The sequence below is a fragment of the Phoxinus phoxinus genome (assembly GCF_949152265.1).
Source record: "Phoxinus phoxinus genome assembly, chromosome: 23".
Classification (NCBI taxonomy): Eukaryota; Metazoa; Chordata; class Actinopteri; order Cypriniformes; family Leuciscidae; genus Phoxinus; species Phoxinus phoxinus.
In genome coordinates, this window is record NC_136898.1 from 15,129,776 (window position 1) to 15,151,065 (window position 21,290).

Here is a 21,290-nt window from a genome sequence, read left to right on the forward strand (position 1 = left end):
ATCATTTCAGCTGTTTGGTATCACTCTACCGGTTCCCACAAGTCTCTGTTGTTGAAATGGACACCTCTTGGGTATCTGAGTCAGCTAGCAGCTGCTAATCACAAGACAGCAGACTATCCGAAGATGAATGAATTCTGCAGTTTTCAATATTTATTTTCTGGCCTTATTTGCATTCATCTTAATTTACAGTATGTTATTTATTCAAGGCTATGACATTGCGCTGGAGTAAATAATTCTTGGCAAAATAATTTGCTTTCGAAGCAAAACACCACGCTAAGAGTTATTTGTGCGTTTATTGCTTTTCTTCCCCCTCCTCGTATTTCTTTTTTCTCTGCTTTTCTTTATCAATTTGACAGGGCTGAAAGCTTAGAGAGACTATCCATGCTGGTAATGTAATGCGTTTCTGTAATTACCTGCGGAGGCCAAATGTCTTCTGTTAGTGGCACAGCTAAAGCGCATTACTAAAAACTAAGAGTTGCATGGTTCTTATTGCAGTTGAACCTGCATATGTAGCTTTTGAATTCACACTTTCAAAAGAGGTATTTGATTTTGTCCCTATACAAAGTTGAATAAATTAGTGTGGTGGGTTTAGTAATTGTGGCTCTGTCATGGTCCGCTGAACAGAAGCACGAGTATTACACGGAGGACGGACCCATCACCTCTCCCTGGGTGACATGAAATGAATCATGACAATTATCATACCGCTGTGCTCAGCAAATGGAAAGTTCTTCCCTTTCATTTGTTTGTTTATGTTTTGTCTAGATTTCCCCATGGTTCCCCCAAGGTGTTCAGACCTCAGGTAGTAATGAATCAATTCAGACTCTGACGGTACCACCTTAACAAGTCCCAAAAGAGATGGCACTAGTCATTGTTATAGCTGTATTACATGCTGAAAGTCTTTATTGTGTGTTGCAGTGTGGCCGCGACCTAGCTCTAGATATGTTGATGTATGATGTCTGCCCATAATTCCCTTTTCTCTCTCTAATGACCTTATACTGAGGAAATAAGCCCTGTTCCAAAACCTAGTGTGATGCCTACATATGTAGTATTTTGAGGGATCAGGCAAACTCCCGACATGAAAAACATTGCCTCCTATGACATTCAGCTAAATTGTAGCATCGTGCCGCTCATGTCTGGTGTAGACACTGTGCAAGTTCACTTGTATCCTTTGCGGAAAAAAGCAAGCATGCAGGTGTAAAAAAAATAAATCAAGAAAAATATAACTAAACTAATTTTTTAATGCTAAAATGATTTTACCCAATTTTCGTGTGATCTATCTATTTCAATGCTTAGCATCATTCTAGGATCACACCCTTTTGGGATCTATTGTGAGTCGATTCACCTGTTCCTGTGTAATGCTTGAGTTTGCTGCCCTTCTAGAGTATTCCAAATTAGACATTTATGAGGTTCCTTGATGGTTAGGATGTCGAATTAAAATGCAGTCACATTTGTCGTTTTCAGTGAATTTTTGCTGTCTAAAGCCCTATTCGGATGGTAATTGTTTCTCATGGGGTCGTAAGATATTTTCATCATTTAAAGGAGTTGGTCTGTGATTTTATTGCCGTCCGAATCCAGAATGTCAGTGTTTTTCTCCCACCACCCGCTTGAAAATTCCCAGCCAAATTACCTACAGTTTTTTGACAAACACCAAGGTCATGTGGTGATTTAATTGCCGTCCGAATCCACATCTCTGACTTTACAAGAAGAGATTAATTAAAAATGCACTGTTTAAATCCTTTTTGACCACTATTTATATGCATTTTAAAGTTCTGGCGTAGGCTATTACTGCATTACTGAAATGCTGGAAAGTATTTCCAGAAGAAAAGCAGGTAAACATTTGAAATGGGCTGTTATTATGGCAGCGATTATAAATATTAAAAAAATAAACCAAGCAGCCTTGTGTTTACCTGATGTAAATAAGAGGCTGTATTAACTTATTTCAAATGTTTACATCCATCATTTTGAGATAAATTACAATACAGACAATTATTATAGTGCGTTCTGTATATCTTATTTTCAAATGGGAGATTTAATTAATCAAAAAATAAATATGGCATTAGGCTATTTTCCTATTATAAAGTTAAATATGAATTTATTCTTATTCCAAGCATATTACATTTTATTTACAGCAGACGATCATGAAAATGACCACATGAGCAGCGCGGTCCCGGGTTCATAGGATCACAAAACTCTCTCCTCCATCATCAATAAATCGCCATCCGAATGCATGAGTTTTATCACTGAGGTGACATGCAAATTTGTTTTTACGAATGTCCAGAAACAATTACCGTCCGAATAGGGCTTAAATCAAGCAATTTCAATAGGAATCCATGCAGTCTGGAATTTCGCATTTGGGTGAAAGATTTCCCCATTCAGACTTTGCTGCAAGATCAAGTTGGTCACATTAATTTGCCGCATTAATCAACAGAAAGCTGCTTTGGTTAAAAATAATTTGCAAAATTTTGCCTACTGTAATTTCACCATCTCACATAGAAGGGACTTTGAAATCAAGCAGCTTTCTGTTGGTCAATATAGGAAACTTATGTGACCAACTTGAACTTGCAGCTAAATCTGAATGGGGAATCTTTCACCCACATGCGAAATTCCAGACTGCATGGATTCCTATTGAAATCACTGGAAATTGCCTGTGAATATGTACCAAACAACAGTAAAAGTGAACACAACTTTAGTATGCAGCTGTCTATGTAGGCAGTAGGTTTTGAAATAGAGATTTACAACACACACCAAGTGCTTCAAAGGTCTTTTTTATTGATTGTACTTGTACCAGATGCATGACCTGTGTGTTTGCAAAGAATGGATGTATGAATAGCAGAGCAGACAATGAAGCAACTATAAAGGACAGATATAGAAGGGTTGATGACTGTCTTTGAGACAAAGATTAACTCAAAGTGTGTCTTTACACTAATGGCCACTTAAACGAGAGTTCTCGGCTCTCTCGCTGAATTTTACATCCAATCAATCTCAAAGCCAAATGAAGCAATAATTTAATAAGTGCTCCATCCATTTCTCTAAGCCCACGCTCATTTGGGACTCATGTCAGCATTCTCACCTTTGGCTGTACAGATGTACAGCTGTGGGGAAAAGGAAACAGGGGATGTCTGGGGTTTTTCTGAGTACCCATACTGTAGCTTTCGTTTCAATGAGTATACTGTTGCAGGGCCCATCCAAGTTAAATATTAATAGCCCAGAATTAATTCACCAGCTGGCACAATGCATGTTGAGCATACACAAATATACACATACATTAAAAGTGCATAATTTCTGCAATACTGCAACATCTGCTAGTACTTCTAGTAAAAAAATATAAAAAAAAGTCTAGAAAAACAGGAAAGGTACTGGTCATTTTGTGCATTTAACCGTAAAACATAACACAATGCAATGTGCAATTGAAAAAAACAATACGGAAAGTTCCATCTTATTAGTACATTTTTACATACTTTTAAATCAGCCTTGCATTTAAATCAACACGTTTAAATGGGAGACATTTCCATACTATGCGTGAACAATAAACCACAATGAAAATCAAAAGAAGCATTAGGTAAATCTTTTTATCCATCTCAAATGTTAATTTACCTCTCTTCGTCTCTGAGATTTCATGGCATCTCCAGATATTTAGATGCCATTTCTTTGTCCTCCCCAAAACTGCGGTGTTTACTCTGTTAGTTCACATGACTGGGCAGCTTCAAAGCAGCTTATGCTCTCAATGTCTGGAGGCATCTGAGAACAAGTAACTGATCCAGAAACCTTCTCACTGCAGCACAGGTCTGTCAGATAATGGAAGGTTATGGGAATAAGTGGGTTTCTACAGTATTTCTAAAGTAATTCAACTCCTTTTGGGTGTAGCTGCACTCTTATTCCGTCTGAAAAGCATTTGTTCTACAGTACATGTGAAATCGGAACTTAGTGGTAGTTGCCTTCCTTTTTCAATCAACACATTGATCTGTGTTTTCATTCACAGAATTCTTCAGAACCATTATTTTTCTCTGACATACATTTAGTTCTGTGAATCCATCATGCAGTCTTGACATTTTAAAGGGGTGGTTTACTGCTTTTTTTCTTTGCATGATTGTATTTATGGGGTGCAATATAACATGTCTTCGTTTTTTTTATTTTTTTTTTAAGCCTTATTTTTCATAAATTTGACCTTTATTGTAAGCCGCTTTCTCCTCTGTCATTTGAACGACCGGTTGACTTCCTGATTCTATGAAACCACTCCCTCAGACACAGGCATGGGCTCAGATTGGCTAGTTGTGCCGGTGTGTTGTAATTGGCTAAACTGCACAGTGCACGTTGTCCGGAAACTTCACGCCCATCACCTTTACCGGCGAAAGTTGCATGTGCTCCGGTCAAATGTAAATAATGGTTTCAATACTACCGTACAGTTTGAGCCAGAATCAGACCCAGAAAGCGGCAATGAAGAGATTAAGCAGAACCTCCCCAAACACGGCTCTTACAAAACGTTTCTGAATGGTACATTTTTTTTTTATTATTATTATTCTATTCTACTATTATTATATAATAATTTCGATACGCTGTTACTTGAAAATGCCACTGCTGACACTTGTTAGCTTTTGAGATACGGGTTTCTCCTGATTAAACATTTAATATAACTGAATAAATGACTGAGTAATACCGCAGCTGAAGTTTGCTTTTGCGATTACATTATTATTTTTTACTTTATACACGTTTGTCTTACACACAAAATAGCATCAAACTAACTGGCTAAGTTACTATAAACAAACAGCTTTGGCATTCGTTTACGTTCTTGATCAAATCGAAAAATTACTTCATAAAGTATACATGGAAAATACATTTACAAAATTAGTACATAATTACAAATTGCAGGTTCAAAATGTTTGTACGCGTTTGTCATAGACACACGAGCATAATTAAGTGGATAACGCGAGCGCTGACATTTGTTTACGTCCCTGATAAAACTAAAACATTACGTCTGAAATTATACATGCAAACATTTAAAATTATTAAGTCTTACTTACAGGTTGTGGCCCAACAACGGCTGCCTCTGCGTTTAAAGTTGGAACTGCTTCATGTTTTAGTCACAGTTTCTCGTTTAATCCGGCATTGAATTCGTGGAGATTCTGGAAGCGGTCTTCCGTAAAATGCGCAGCACAGAGAGCTACGATTGTAATTTTCAGGAACATAATAAAACAGAAATTGTAGCCATTGTTGACGAACTACAGCGTCCATAGGAAGCCCGAACACCGAAGACCTGACAGCTGGGTGAAAATAACACACTTTCGACGGCATGGCTACAGCTCTCCACTATAATTCTTCCTCTTCCACAACGCCGCAGAAATATGGCCACGCCCCATTTTTTGCATATTCCGGAGGGAAGGTTGATGTAAATGTATGGGTTAGCTACGTATAAAACCCGGGAAGTATCTCGTTGTAGTCCCATTCGAGTCGTTTTTGTAGGCATTAAACTTCCTGATTTTTAAAAGACAATATATCTGCTTACGTTGAACTTTCAGCACAGCAACTTTGCAGATACTGTTCATGCACCAACCGCAACATTACACACTATTTAAAATGAAAAAAGTGAAATCGCAATCAACCACCCCTTTAAAGGAAATTGAAGAGGATCAGAGAGAGAGAAAGAAATTGAGAAAAAAACAAGGCTGCAAAAAACATACAGTGAGCTGTGTGTGTTTTGTCCAGAGCAAGGTCAGTAAAAGTGGGAGTTTGAGTATCGTGGCTTCCATGGGAAAGTGGGAGTGTTCTTGGCTTATATGCCAATTACTCAGCACACTGTGTGAATATAATGAACCAGGAAGAGAGGTTATCTTATGACGTCTGAATCGAGCTTCTGTTTGTTGGCTGAGCATTCATGCTTCATTAGATTAGGACTTCCTGTTGGCTCGCGTTCAATGTTTTTTTCCCATGGAGGTTATGTCAGTGCACTCTGACTGAGTGTGGAGAAAGTGCTCTGGTGGATTGTAAGTTTGGCCGACTAAAAGATGGAGCACAACACAAAGCCAAGGACTGATGGGTCTTATACTTACAAAAACACTAGGAAAGGTAAATATATGGCACATGTAATGGGTCTGTCTGAAATACACTCCCTTTCTCGCTCTCTCTCCCTCACACACACACACAAGCAGGTTGGCCCATCTCCGGAGTAATTTATTTTAAACTTTGAGAGACCTCAGAGTGCAATAACAGTAGACAGAGGTGGGTGTTCCTGCAGGATTGATCAGAGGCTGTAAATCTCTCTGTCAGGGGCCGCTGCAGAAACCCATCAATCTCACTCACAAAGTATTGAAATGGGAGATCGTCACATCACGGCGAAAGCATAATAAATCAACGTGCTGTAATGACCACTCTGCAGAATGGCCATGTCTTTGATTGGGGTACTACTGAAGTTAGATTGGGTTTAAAGGCCCAAGGAATCAAAATTGGGGTTTTGTGGCTTTTAGTTCACGTTTATAGCTTTGAGGTCATCTCTAAGGTAGTCTGCACCTTAACATTCTCAATTTACTTTCAGCAGATATACTGTACGCATTTAATATTTGTAGTCTTTCTCCAGGACCGGACAGAAAATATTGATGACTCATCCTGCTTTAAAGGGTCTTGAAGGGTCATTTTTTTAAGATGGTAATAGATATGTACAGGTTGCACATCAATGAAAACAACAATAATACTCATTATGTTTATCATTAAGGGAAAAGTGGTTATTTGTTAGGTTTTTTGTCTTACCGGTAAGTGTAAAGGTCCTTGCGCACTGAGTCCGAAATTTTCGTATGCGTTTTTTCGTATTCGTGTCAAAGCACCATCAAACACCATTCAAAGTGCTTGTTACAGATGCGAAAAACGCATAAAATCGAACCCGTTTAAAAAAATTTTATGACGGACGAAAGTTTTGGAGGCAAGCGTGATCGACATAACATGAGGTCGTATTTATTTTTTAACGTGTGAACATTTTTGGATGCGAATTTCGCACTCAGTGTGCAAGAGACTTAAGTGTGCATTTTCTCAGTACAGTAACACAACAGTGTTGTTTGCATTTTCCCTGCAATGCGGTCAGAGCTGGAGTTTGACTGCCAACACACAGAAAATATGAGTGTAGCAATATTTAATATGTAATAAGTTGAACATGGCATTAAAAGTGTTTTCTGCGAAGAATGCCGCAGTGAGTTTGAAGTTTTTTGTTACGAAGATATTTTACTCTCCTGCTGCAAACAACTTTAGTGAATGAAAAATTAATCAATATACACTAACATGTAAAAGTTTGGGGTCAATATATATATATATATTTTTTTTTTTTTAGTTTTTGAAACTTAAGTTCACCAAGGCTACATTTATTTGATCAAAAATACAGTAAAAAAACAGTAATATTGTGATATAACTTTACAATTGAAAACAACAATATTACAATATTCTACAATGTATTTATATTTCATATTCTATTTGAAATTGGCAAATCTCTATTTCCAGCTGCCATGACTACAGTCTTCATTGCTAGGAAATAATACTAATATGCCGATTTGGTACTTAAGAAACCTTGGTTGTTATTAGGTGAAAAGGGCTGAGCTGTAGCATATCCTACTGTGCTTATTAGTTCCACTTGTTGTCATCAATTTTTTAAGCGCACTTAGCGTGCAGTTTGATGGTCCCCATTTGGAAATAGCTTTCACACCAACCGAGTGAAAATGAATCAAACACAATAGGCTCCAAATGTTCCAGTGTGAAAGCAATTTCACACTAGAAATCCATTTCTGTAAGCTTTATTTGTTGATTTGGCACTATTCACGAGTTCACACATATAACCAGATATAGTATAAAATATGCGTATTTGGTGTGGTGTCTGAGGAGAGGGCTTTTGCACAATTATGCCCAAACCCAGAGCACGCCCCCCACCCCCCTATTCCTGGCTGGGATAGGAATAATCTGAGAGTGAAGAGTTGGAGTGAAGGAGGGATGTTGGAATAGAAGTCGGCTCTATGTATAAGCCTGATCTTGCACTGATTGGGTTGATGTTCTCAACATGCTCCTCCCGAACTTTGTTAATAAAATTAATAAATTCATTTTGTAAAATACAAATCTCTAGTCACCACTTATCAACTCATGGCTATACTTCACGTTGTTTATTTCTTTCTTTTAGCGAGCTTGAGTTGTGCTGACTCAGCAACCTGTCCAGGCCATCGCAGGCCTCAGTCGTTATGTCGACTTTTAATTGGTGCCTGTAAACACCAGTGCAAGGTCAGAGCACTCCTGCGGTTGACATGGTAACAGTGTCCAGGGAAACCAGAATGGCTGATTTGAGAGCTGTCAGGATATGGCCACTTCTTATCTGAGAGAAATGCTTTCTGAGAAAAAAGAAGCACATTCTCTCTCCAGTGCTTTTTTTCCTCTCTCACCGTACGTAATTCATCTTACAAGACTTCTTTTGCTACCCCGCTGAGTTGAAGATGCACTGAGGATCAGGGGCTGATTATTTCTCACTTGGGGGAAAAGCAGAAAGCCTTTGTTGAGAGTTTCTATTTGCTCTGCAGGGCCTGAGAAGGTGGACTCTCATTCGTATAAAAGCTCTCTCTGACAATAGGGTGATCTAGACCCGAGCGGCCCACTCGCCTGTGATGGACATCGAGAAACGGTTGTGTTCTCCGAGTATATAGCTGTGATGGCAGTGACTTCTGAAAAATCAGCGTTTGAAGGGTGATAACAGGCTAGTGGTTAAGCATCTAGGTTTACAATACAAATGTTGCAGGTTCAATCCTCAATAGGGGAGGATTCCTGAAGAGTCCTGACATGGTATCACCTTTAGCAAAGCACCTTCTTTCTGTTTGCCATAGTCATTTTTTTTGGCTAAGGCATGGTTATAAAAGCTATTTAAATGTCCTAATTGAACTAAGGCCTAATCCTGGCTTAATCTAAACCCTGTCTGTGAAATCAGCCCTTAATCTTTTAAGATTGTTTGATATTCATTTAAAATAAAGTCACTTTTAATTCAGGGCCATCGCCAGAACATATAGATTGGGCAGGCATTTCGTTTTTATAGGAGGGACACACTTTTTAATGATGGGGGGATTTTAAATCCTGGATAATTATTTGATTTATGTCCATTTAAATAGCGTCACAATATTGGTGGTCATCTGTGAAAATTAGGCTCTAAGGCCTAGTCAACACTGTTTGTTTCTTTTGGCACCAAAAAAAGCAGCCTAAAATGTGAAAATATTAGAAATTGCAAGACCACAGACATTAATATCCATTTATTCATGGGTTCTTATCTGCCTGTTGCACTCGTCTAATCAAGTGGTTTTCCAAAAGCAAACAAGCAAACAAAAAAAATACTGGCCCCAGGGAGAATATATTAGGATTCAATTTGTGGTGGGATTCAGATTAGGCCACCAACCGCGCAAGTTTACAAGTCTTTCAGGAATTTGTTGATTTGAATGTGTCTCTCCTGTAAATTTCTGACAAGTGAGTCAGTCTGAGATGAACTAGAATAGCTTGAACTTGGATAGCGTGATTAGATAAAAATAAAAAATAAAAAAAAACATAGGTGGATGCATGGATGGGATTTTTGCAAGTTTAAGGGGATAGTTCACCCTAAAAATTAAAATGCTGTCATTATTTACACACCCTCATGTTGTTCCAAACCTGTATGAATGATTTTCTTCTACATAACACTAAAGATGGTGGTTTGAAGAATCTTGGTAACCAAACAGTTTTGGTGACACTTTTTTATGGTTTTTATGGTTTTGAAGCCATCAAATCATTGCTCTTATATTGTAGAGATAGGGTTGAGCTGTGTCAGGACTTTTTTCAGGACGTCGACCTCTACAAAACCCATGCATTCAGCGAATAACAATTTGACTAGGTTGCTAGGCAGCAGGAAAGCGGGAAGTATATTTGAACAGAAAAAGTGATGATTGCTGTGATGCATCATACTGTAGAGACACAAAGGACTCACAAAACTGCACAGGATGTTCTTGGTGCCGTTAAATTAGTTCAAGAATTGACCTACTAGAAATAGGAAAATATCTCTTTATAAAGTTGAACTGTTTTTAAACTTTTATTGCTTTGCTTTGACCTGAAAATTGGCAAAACGATGTAAAAATCGTGTACTTGGGTACCAAATTGTACCTATTGCAAAAACAGACATCGTTTTTGCCAGACATATGTTTTGCAACAGTTAGTTTGAGTGGCTTGTTGTTGTTTTTTTAAATAATAATAATAATAAATAGCCTTAAGTTATCGTACATCAGTCATTATATAATATGCACATGTTAGTGTTAGGGGGAGAGACATTCTTAGTCTGGAGAGCTGTTGATTGGACACAAATATGTGTAGTTCAGAATGAGTAATCAATAGTTTTGCAAAAGATTTTGTCAAATTTTTGGAGTCAACTAGATCATTGGTTCCCAACCTGGGGTCCGCGACCCCCTCAGGGGGGCGCCAGAGTTCACAGGGGGGGCGCGGGAGCGGATGCTTTGAGGTGAAACAACATCAAATGGCAAACATAATGCAAGCGGAACGAAACTGCTCGTTATTGTGTGGTTGACGGACCGTTTATCAGTTTGGACCAGTGCAGCGCGAGCCGATCGTGATCATGCGACGCTGTTACTACACAGCGCTAATAAGAGATCTAGTAAAGAAAGCATTTGAATTTGCCACAGAAGTAATAACATCGCTGCGAGATCTAGAGAGAAACATTCACATTTCTCCGTTATTAACAGATCAAACAGCGCGTGGAAACCAGTAAGAAACATTGTGCCGTGAATGAACTATCCAGCGTCCAGATCTGCAACATTCACCATGGATTCACTGTAGTAACACTCACTGCAACCATGAAAGTTTGGCAGGAATAGTAGGCTATAATGCCTTCAAGTAACATTACGTCGGTTTTATTTTGACATTATGAATACAATTGCTGCCCTCAAATGTTAATCTGAAATAAAATAAACCTTGGTTTATAACTATATTACATTTCATTTTTTTCCAATAAGCTGTTTTGTTTTATATGCTCATAAGAATAATCAATTATAGCTCCAGAATTACTCAAAGTAAAAAATATCACACTTTATTATGTTAGTTTTAAAATAAAAAAAGAAATCAAGGAAATTTCTCTGGCATTTCTTTCTTTTTGCTGTATCAAAAACGTACCGAACCGTACCGTGACACAAGTGTATCGTATCGAACCGAACCGTGAATTATATATTATATTATATATATATATATTAGTGCTGGGAATTTTTTTTATTGCATCCAAAATAAAAGTTTGTGTTTGCATAATATATGTGTGTGTGAACTGTGTATAATTATTTTGTATATAAATACACGCATGTGCATGTATTAATTATTATTTTTTTGCATGTATATACTGTATATACATTTATACATCATTTATATATAAATAAATAAAAATATTAAATATATACATGCATATGTGTATTTATATATACAAAATAATTATACACAGTACACACATATATATTATGCAAACACAAACTTTTATTTTGGATGCGATTTATTTTTTCCCAGCACTAATATATATATATATATATATATATATATGGGGGGGGGGGGGGGGGGGGTCACGGATTGTTAAATATGTACATAGGGGGGGCCCCAAGGAAAAAGGTTGGGAACCACTGAACTAGATGACTTCAAAGCGTCACTGTGAGAGTGAGTATTGTGGGTGAATCTCATTGGATGGGTGAACAGATGTATGATAGATGGATGGACAAACAGAATGATAGATTGTACTTCTGAGAAACATTTCAGTATAGACAGGCATCTGAGAGAAAGCCATGAGAAGGCTTAATTTGGCTTTTGGGGGCTAAAAAAGGGCCCCGCTCTCAGTGTGAAGGTTTGAGGCCTGTTTTTCTCAGCCAAAGAGATGAAGTGGCTTTGAGCTGCTCTAAAGTGTGAGAAGAAACCGATCAGAAATCCTCACTGACAGACGCAGGGGGCAGATAAGGTGCTCAGCGGCTTTATAGTCGACACCTTTACTGAGACTGAGGCAGGCCTATGGATTCCTGTCAGAGAAACACAGAAAGAAAAGGGGTAAAAGACTGTGCAGAGCACGGAATGTGCTGCAAGAGAGAGCGGAGGGGGTTTGGGGCTGTCACAGACCATTAAAGCTCCTTATGTCCCTCTCCTTCCCTCTCTCATCTCCACAGCGCAACACATAGACTCTTTCAGCTGACGTTGTATCACACTGCCATTAAAATACACTTAAATCGGCCTTTCACACTCCAGCCAGGGATGTATAGACACACTTATGTACACGCTAGCAGCTAGTCACTCGCGTTAAGGGCGAAATGCAAATTGTAGGGGGTGGGCAAATCTGAAAGGCCCTCTTTTTAAAGTGTAGACGTAATATTGTGATTAGTCTGTAATGTTCGTTCTCTCTCTCTCTTTCTGTGCCTTCAGCTGACATGAACACAATTATCCTTGAAAGTATTGGCTAGCAAAGGGAAGGTTATCTGGTCAGAACACCATCACTATCTGCGGGCCCCCTTTGGGAAGAGGGAAGGTGGTCGAGCGAGACACGCTTCACATGTTCCCATGCTCGCCGTATCAGAATCAGTCCACTGTTTCACCTACAGAGCTCTCCCGAAAGGTCACATAGACATAAGGATTGAGGACAAACGAGTTTGGGGGGCGAGAGAATAAGGGGATGATTGAGGAATAAAAGTTGGTTTGTTTGGGTGGCGAGAGTGTGTGCTGTTGTTTAATGAGGCAGCTCCAGCCTGTTTACGTTTCTTCCACCTGTAAATGCGTTTTAGATGGGAAGGGAAATTCGGCGGCAAAGTTAATGTGGGAGCAAATAAAGTATGGCAGGTGTAAAACGGCAGGAGGGGGAGATGGCAGACATGACCTTGCATACAGAATCAAAATGTTAGGACGCCACACCTCTGGAGCTGGGAATAAACCTGGATTTGAGTCGAATTAGCGTTGTTGGAGCCAACCTCCTTATTTCCAATAGAGAAAACAACTGCAGGTATTTTTGTTCTCATTAGCATTCAACTGGAATTATCCTTTAGAAAGTAATTTTGAACATTACAAATGAGTCTCAAGAAGTGATACATCTTTTTAGAAGGAAAGCAATATTAGCTTTCACATTATGTTCTAACTAGACGCTACGGTCTCGCTCTTTTATCACAGGCCAACATTTGTTTGTGATAATGTTGTTGGATACAGAGATGCAACATCTGTGGCCCTTTTTTAGAAAAGTGCCATTTTTCTGTCTGACCCTACTGGGGCAAATAGAGCAGAAGACATCAGTCATCACTCTTGGAGGCTAAGAAATGAGCAGTTTTAGAGATGGATCATCCAATGGTCCATTTATAATCTAGTGCCGAAATTCCCCGCTGTGAACACGCACCAGTGATGTGAATTCGAGAATGAGTCTTACACCCCGGAGAGGGTAAATCATTTTACTTGAAACCTGCTGCTTAGGAAGATGAGAACAATGTTACACTCAAGTGGCGATCACACTTGTAGCGATTCAATAGAATCTCTGTGCTGTTGCTTGCTTGAACATGTTCCTACTTGGCCATTTCCTACTGTTTAACATTTAAAATTAAAATTATTATTGTCAAAAATGAATGTGAGGTGTAAAAAAGGAAAATCAAGGTAAAAAGTAATTCACACTGTCATTTTGGGGAAAAAATCTAAAATTGTATTAAATTGTTTGAAATCCAATTTATACCCACATTTTTTTAATGTCATCTCCCCAACATCATTTCCACCACAGAATGCTTTTAAACACAAATGTGATCTGAGATGAGGTAGACATATTCATGACATTATTAATGGACAATAAACTTTAATGTCTCCATAATTGAGAAAAAACACATACTCTATATGTTTATGGAAGTACAACATTGTTTTAAAACAGTCTCAAATCATGTCAGTCTCCGAACAGAACTTGTGAGACTCCAAGCTCCATGTTGCCGTCACAGTCCTGTGGTCTCTATCTATCATTGGCGTCCAGCAGACCCTTACACCTCTCACCTCCGCCTTAATCATGTCCCGTCGCGCTTGCGTCCCCGACCTGCTGTCCCCTCGTATTCTACTTTACAGCTAGCTGACTGGCAAATCTCCGATATCAGTCTTACTCAGCAGACATCTGCGTGCGGTCCTCCACGACGCCGGCACACCTGAGCCAGTGGCGAGACGTGACGAATGGGTATGAAACGGAGGAGTGACCTCTCTTGTTCAGAGTGGCATGGGGTCCACCGCCTCTCAGGAGTCCACATTTATTAATACGCCGTCACACTCCCGGTCAGGGAAATGATCAGCAAGATTAATTCATCTTTAATCCTTTTTTCTGCTGCGTGTCAAACGGGTCTTCGGCTGTGATGGACTCATAATTAAGAGGAGACGTCACACACCGTCTCCATTGTTCTTCTGTGCCTTTTCTTGTACAGATGAAGTCTGGTGTCTGAATTTTATGGACTCATCCTTTTTTTTTCTCTCTCTCTTTTAGGTAAGAGATGCCATTTGCTGAAATGCCTGATGGTCAAAGTATGTAGCCTTTTATTTGTGTATTTGATCTGTTGTGGGCTAGTGAATGGGATAGCAAGGTGAGGGTCCATGGGCTGTTCTTTCTGGGCGGCATTGATTGGAGCTGCTGATGGGGTTCTTTATTCAAAACTGCTCTCAAGTTTCCTATATTAACCGACAGAGCGGTTGAAAGCTAGCATGATTGTCATCTCTGAGCTTCTTGAGAGGATGTTAAACAGCTGGATCTGCATAATGTTGTGAGGTCAGTTCAAGTTCTGCAAAGCTGATGAGTTAACAAACAGACTCCAGTGCAGATCAACAGTGTTTCGTGGCGTTTACCAGCTGACATTCCAACATTAAGTTTCTGAATTAGAATTCATTTTGATATTTTTGCGGGTTGTAAAAAATGTCAGGGCAGTATAATTGTCTTGAAATTGTTTGAATGATTAAAATAGTCAGATGTAATAAGATGAATTCAAATTCATTAATATAAAATCTTTGTTTTCAAAACCATATAGAACCAACATGATTCTATGAACTTGACGCAAAGTAGGTTTTTAAAAAGATTTTTTTTTTCATTTTCATCATCATTTACATTGTTTATCATTGACCTGTAGAGAATCAGAAAAACCTTTTATACTCTTCCAATCTATTCTTCATTCTATAACATGTTCTGTCGCTCATCCGATGTGTTTGTCACTTGTAGTCACACTGACATACAAATCATTAGTCTGACCCACTAGAACAGAAACTGTTTTGTTAAATGATAATTTCGTTTAAGAATAGAGTAATGACGTCTCTAATGACGTCTTAATTGAGCAGAGCTTGATTAAGCAGGAAGGCCTTTTAGGTAAATAGCAGCAAATGTAAGTGAAGTTGGTCCTATTCAGTCAATTTAACCTAACATTGGACAAAATCAATAATATAGTAATGGGTAGCAAAGACAGGACACATTTCCTCACCAAGTTGAAGTGGCTTAGAGGCATTGTATATGTAAATATCTAACCCTTTGAGGCAAACAAGGCCTTAATTCTGACTTGTGATGCAGCCTGAATCATAATCCCCCCTTGTCCGTTCGTTGGCTAGAGGAGAACTGGCCCCCCAACTGAGTTTTTTCTTTATCTTTGTTTTTCTTCATTCTCTTACCTGCTGGAGTTTGGGTTCCTTGCACATGTCGCCTCTGGATTGCTTAGTTGGGGACACTTAAAGGGTTAGTTCACCCAAAATTGAAAATGATCCCGTTATTTACTCACCCTCAAGCAAGTGTAAATTACTTTTTTCTTTCTGCCGAACACAAACACAATTATATTTAAAAATATCCTGGCTCTTCCAAGCTTTATAATGGGAGTGAATGGTACCTTTTTTTAAGCCCAAGAAAGTGCATCCATCCATCATAAAAGTTATCCACACGGCCCCAGGGGGTTAATAAAGGCCTTCTGAAGCGAAGCGATGCGTTTTTGTAAGAAACATATTCATATTATAACTTTATAAACTATAATCACTGGCTTCCTGTAAAGACTGTGCGCGAGTCTAGTTCTGGCAGAAGAGTGACATCTGACCCGATGCATGAGGTAGGATGTAGGAGTAGCGTAAGCTTAGCTTAGATTCAAACGAATAGGGCTGGCAACAAACTCAAACTCAAGCTCCTCCAAAATTTCTGTTTACAAATTCTCGTTTTAGACTTCTAATTTGTGACTGGTGTTTTGTTTTGCTCGGTCAGAGTTTGTTTGGTCAGAGTTCGAATGCATTACTTTTATGATGAATTGATGCACTTTTTGGGTTTAAAAATAAGTATTCAAAAAATACCATTTACTACCATTATAAAGCTTGGAAGAGCTAGGCTATTTTGGCTGAAAGAATAACCTAGGATGGCTTGAGGGTGAGTAAATTACGGGATAATTTTCATTTTTGGGTGATCTAAACCTTTAATATTCAACAATATTATTGATCTGGTTGTACTGACACTGTTGTATGAGAACTGAACTGAGCTGGACGATGACATCATTTTTTGGAGAACTGCTTTATAGATTTATTAGATAAATTAACTAATTTAACTAAATTGATGAGCTTTACAATGAAACTAAATCATGACTGAACTGGCTCGCACTGTGATAACTGAACTGTTATCACTGTAAAGCTATAATAATCTGTATTGTATAAAGCGTTTTATACTGTAAATAAAGGTGACTTGACTTGGCCTTAAACTGGTAGCCTGAAGTGTAACATTTTGGCTATTTTCTGGACTGTCAGCTCATTGCATATGGAGTGACTGTGTATTTTAGGTGTCGTCGTGTGTTGTGTGTAAGCTCATTTGGATCATTTGGGCATGTATAAATAATGCATTTGGATGCTACCCTCAATTTGATATCACAAGTGTTCCCTTATAGTTTTCCTCACAGCTTTTGATTTAGCCATGAAATGCTAATTCTTCTGGGCCAAAAGCTTCAAACAGCACACTTCGGACAGACAAATGAATAATATAACTAATGTGTTTTATAGAATTTTTAACTAGATCAAAAGAGGATCCTCGCCCGCAGAGTTTAATGACTCAGAGGAGTCTAGCACTGTAAAGGCGTCTCCGATAGCTTAATGCATTATTCACTAAGATGGGAGCATGCTTTAAATTTCCCCTGAAAAAAAAAAAAAGCTTTTGAAGAGATTATTTTTTGCTCAAGAAAGTATTATATTATCATCAATGTTGAAAACAGTTGCGCTGCTTAATATTTTTTGTGGAAACTGTGATGCATTTTTTTCAGGATTTTTTGATGAATCAGTATAAAGTAGTATAAAGTATTCAATTATTCTGTTAAAAACAACTTTGTTGACCCCAAACTTTTGAACAAAATGGTTGGCTACTTCTGGGTAAAAAAAGGGCAAAATAACATTGATCATTTTAGAAATTGTATTCGCATGTTTTCAAGGATTTCATGCAATTTCCCATAATTTACTTTAATAAAAAATGTGTAAGGTGACCTATACCCAGTAGATATAGAGTATCTTAGATATCTAGGGGTGGGTTGTTTTGAGGTGAGCCAATAAAACACCCTAGCAACCACATAGCAACAAGCTAAAGAGAAACATTTGAAACATAGACTGTAAAAAAAAAGGACCTTCCACTGTAGAAAAATTAAGCCAAAAATATCCCAGAGATTACGTTGTTTTGAGTCTGCACAGTGATCCTGAGGTGGAGCCGCGGCATCAAGGTCCCGTCCACACGCTCCCACAGACTCATTTGCCAAGTATAGGTCTCTGCAGGAGAGTAATAGGAGTTACCAGATCAGTGGGCGAGGCCATAAACAAAGGGGCGTTTTCGACCGTGTTACCTGATTTACCCAAGTCACAGTTACAGTAGGGTTTAGGGGTGGGGTCGGATGAAGGGCATCATTTTAATTGCATGATTTATAAACACCCACCAGTTTGAAAACACCCACACATTTAGAAACGCCCACGTTTGTTCCGCAGAGACCCCATACTCCATTTGCAAGCCCAGCTGTCAATCATGATGTTTTTATAGCATCCAAAAGTAACTAAAACCAAACTTATTGGGAAAACAAACATTTGAACATACATATGTGTGATAAGAACTACCGAAAATGATAGAAACCATCTGTCCAAAACCCCCCAAAATTATATTTAAAATGTAATTATATTTTTCAATTTGGCATTACATGGAGAGGGCGGGGCTTAAGACCTATACTGCAGCCAGCCACCAGGGGGCGATCTAAATGCTTTGGCTTCACTTTTCAGGACTTGTGCTGCACTTAAATTTGGGACATGAACTTTTGAAAGCAAATCGTGTAACAATCTAGTTATTCATATAATTTGACGTCATATTTGAGGCGCTGACTATGAACAGGCTTTGTTCAGACATCGTCATTATGGCATGCTGTGAATTAACACTGTCACTGTGTTTAACCTGACAGGACTCTTTCTTAATTCTTAGACTTCCTCTGCTAAATGATGACATATCACTCTTTCTCTCCCGTCTCTGATGTGTCGTCTTCCCCCTTGTGTTATCTATTCATTTATTCATTTATTCTTTCATTTATTTATTGCCAACACGAGAAGCATTTGTTTTGACAGATGCTTGCTCTGGGGCGACTGCCAAAGCATAGACAGATTTTCTAGAGATCGGCACGACGGAACGCAGCGGGCCAGGAAAAACACACTCCACGCAAGTCAGATTTGTTAACAATTATCTGTTCTCTGCCCTTTTCACTGTTTCTGCTTCGGAACACAAGGATAATTTTATTCCCGTGTGCCAAATTACGTCTGAAATATGGAGCGGTTAGAGGTGAGGCGTGAAGGGTGGCAAGAGGGGAAGGGTGAATAGGTTTGTGTTGAGCGGGAAAGTTACAGCCGGGAGGCAGGAACGCTGGTACCTCGCTCTTCCACCTGACCTCCATGCTCCGGGCCGCTCTTTTGAGGATTTTTGCTTGTTAATTATGCTGAATTATTCTTAACCTGTCTGCCCTCATTTATGGATGTTGGTGTATAGAAAACAGCCTTGTAGCGATTGGAGTTATCATGGGATGGTCACCCTCTGTCCTTATTTGCATTATGATATTTCTCATTTCTGTTTAATTATCTAAAGCGTGTAACACTACACCACTGACAAAAAAAAAAAAACATCTAGAATATGTAACTAACTGTCGTTATACACTTTATGACACGCAAACCAAGTTTGTCATATTTGAGAACAAGTTGTCAGGTTGAGAAATGGGAATGGGAAATTGAAACTCACTATGTGTCTCAAGGTGTCAGAACGTATGGGCTGACTGTCTCTTTTTTATATTTAATGTGTACAAGAAGGAGGACAGAAAACAAAAGGGAACAAAATGAAAGTCATATTTAAACTTTCATCCCCCGCACAAGCACCATTTCTCATGTTTCAGTGCATCTGTACTAACCGCTCCGTATAATGAGAGAAAAGAGGTGAACACTTTTTTTGTTAATTGAAATAAAGCTGAAATACAATAAAACATAAATACTAGTGGTGGAAAACAACTTGAACTAAAATAACATTTGAAATGCTACTTTGGCAATGAACTGTTTGTTCATTTTTATATTTATTTATATATTTATATTTATTTAATATTATAAACAAATGTTTATAATATTTAAAACAAATATGTGTAGAAAACAAAATAAAAAATATGTGTAGAAAACCAGGGGAGAAGGGCTAAGGATGTTTTGCAAGTCAGACTCAATGAGCCACATGACATTGTCAGTTTAAAACTGTAAACTGTAGCTGAAGCTGGTTTCAGACTAAATCTAGCCCTAATTAATCATTTTCTTTTATAAGTGGCATAATGCAGCGTATTAATGCACATTTACCAGATCTTAACACACACATACAGACATGGAGATCCCTGAGATAACACAAGTCATGCTCTTCAACACAACTACTGCTACTACTGTCTGATTCACATTATATTCAAATTCACATCTGTGTTTCTTATGCTTTGTCTCTCTGTTTTCAACAGGAGGTTGAAAGTAATGTGAGTTCGCCAAAAGGCACGTTGACCTCCAACATCTGTGTGAATGTTTTGTTTGGGGGTTTATTTCGAGCGAAACACTAAGCCCTCATGCTGCTGCAGCTTGCTGGGGAACAGCATGTTTTCTGCTTGTAAACATACCAACATTTTGGAGAATCCCCCTGTCTGCAGGCCTATAGCCAAACACATGAAACTGCCCCTCTTTCCCACTGCCAAGGCCAGACAGAACACTCTGAAAGGGGCTTTTTATTTGTTTTTGTTTGATTTATTTAGCCCTCATGTTCTTTTTTTGGGCTCTGAGATCCTTTTAATAGCTTGGAAAATGTATCAGGTCGATTCTTCATGACTTTACTTACAGTATATACTGTAATTTATTTGTATTATTGTTGATAATATTATAATTGATTATAATCAAAATTGTATAAACTTTATTAATTTTCTTTATAATTGTATCTATTTCTTTATATTTTTTATTTATAATATATAATAATTATTATTAGAATTGATTATAAACCAAACTTTATTAACTTAATTACATTTTAAAAAGCACTCCAACCACCCTTCATTAAAAATATTACACATGTTGGGGTCTCAGAGACCACAGATACAAAAAACTTGATTAAATTAATTATTTTTAAAGACTAAAATTCTGCCTTACATTTATTTATTAATACAATACATTTTATTTTATTCATAATTATACTTTTATTATTATTATTACTATTAAATAGTATTATTATGTATTTTCTACAATGTGTTCTGCTAAAACTCTTCACTAATTTTGGAAAAATAGAGAGATAAAATAATATCTTTTGAATTTTGCTCAGAACTGAGGATTGTATTAGAATCATGTTAAGAAAAAAAATGCTAATTTTGAAATTAATGTTTTTTACACATATTTTTGGAGTCTTTGGGGAACCAATCATACACAAGCATGTCAATCTCAGCAGGACATAAGCGGTTAACCTCATCTGACTGGAATGCATAAAAACAGTGTGCCTGTCCTCACAGATGTTTGCAGCCAGTGATAAGTGACATCTTCACAAATAGACATGCTAATGCAAACAGGACTTGCAGACACACTCCCTCGTGCTCTCGCTTACACACACTTACTCATACACACATCCATAAAGTCTGAATCAGTGTTTATTCAACAGAGTTTCTACAGCCCTGGCTATAGATAGCGGTGAGCAGCGATACGGCAAATCCATCCTGGAGTAATTCTTCACAGAACAGCTGATAATGGTTGACATAATCGTGTAATTGCTTTAACATAGTAATTTCTAACTTAAG

The 21,290-nt window shown here is 38.1% G+C and overlaps 1 protein-coding gene across 20 annotated transcripts in view; it reads left to right on the forward strand.

Moving 5' to 3' along the window:
- The window catches only part of cadm2a (cell adhesion molecule 2a), a 378,094-nt gene that overhangs the window by 101,868 nt on the left and 254,936 nt on the right, over positions 1-21,290 (forward strand). For 4 of the 20 annotated variants that reach the window (XM_079598764.1, XM_079598772.1, XM_079598782.1 and 1 more), the window contains one exon: positions 14,483-14,520. The exons of the other annotated variants lie outside the window; for them this stretch is intronic. In XM_079598764.1, the coding sequence (XP_079454890.1) occupies positions 14,490-14,520 (31 nt within the window). In that variant the 5' untranslated portion in view covers positions 14,483-14,489. The remainder of the gene's footprint in view (positions 1-14,482; positions 14,521-21,290) is intronic. 20 annotated transcript variants of the gene reach the window in all.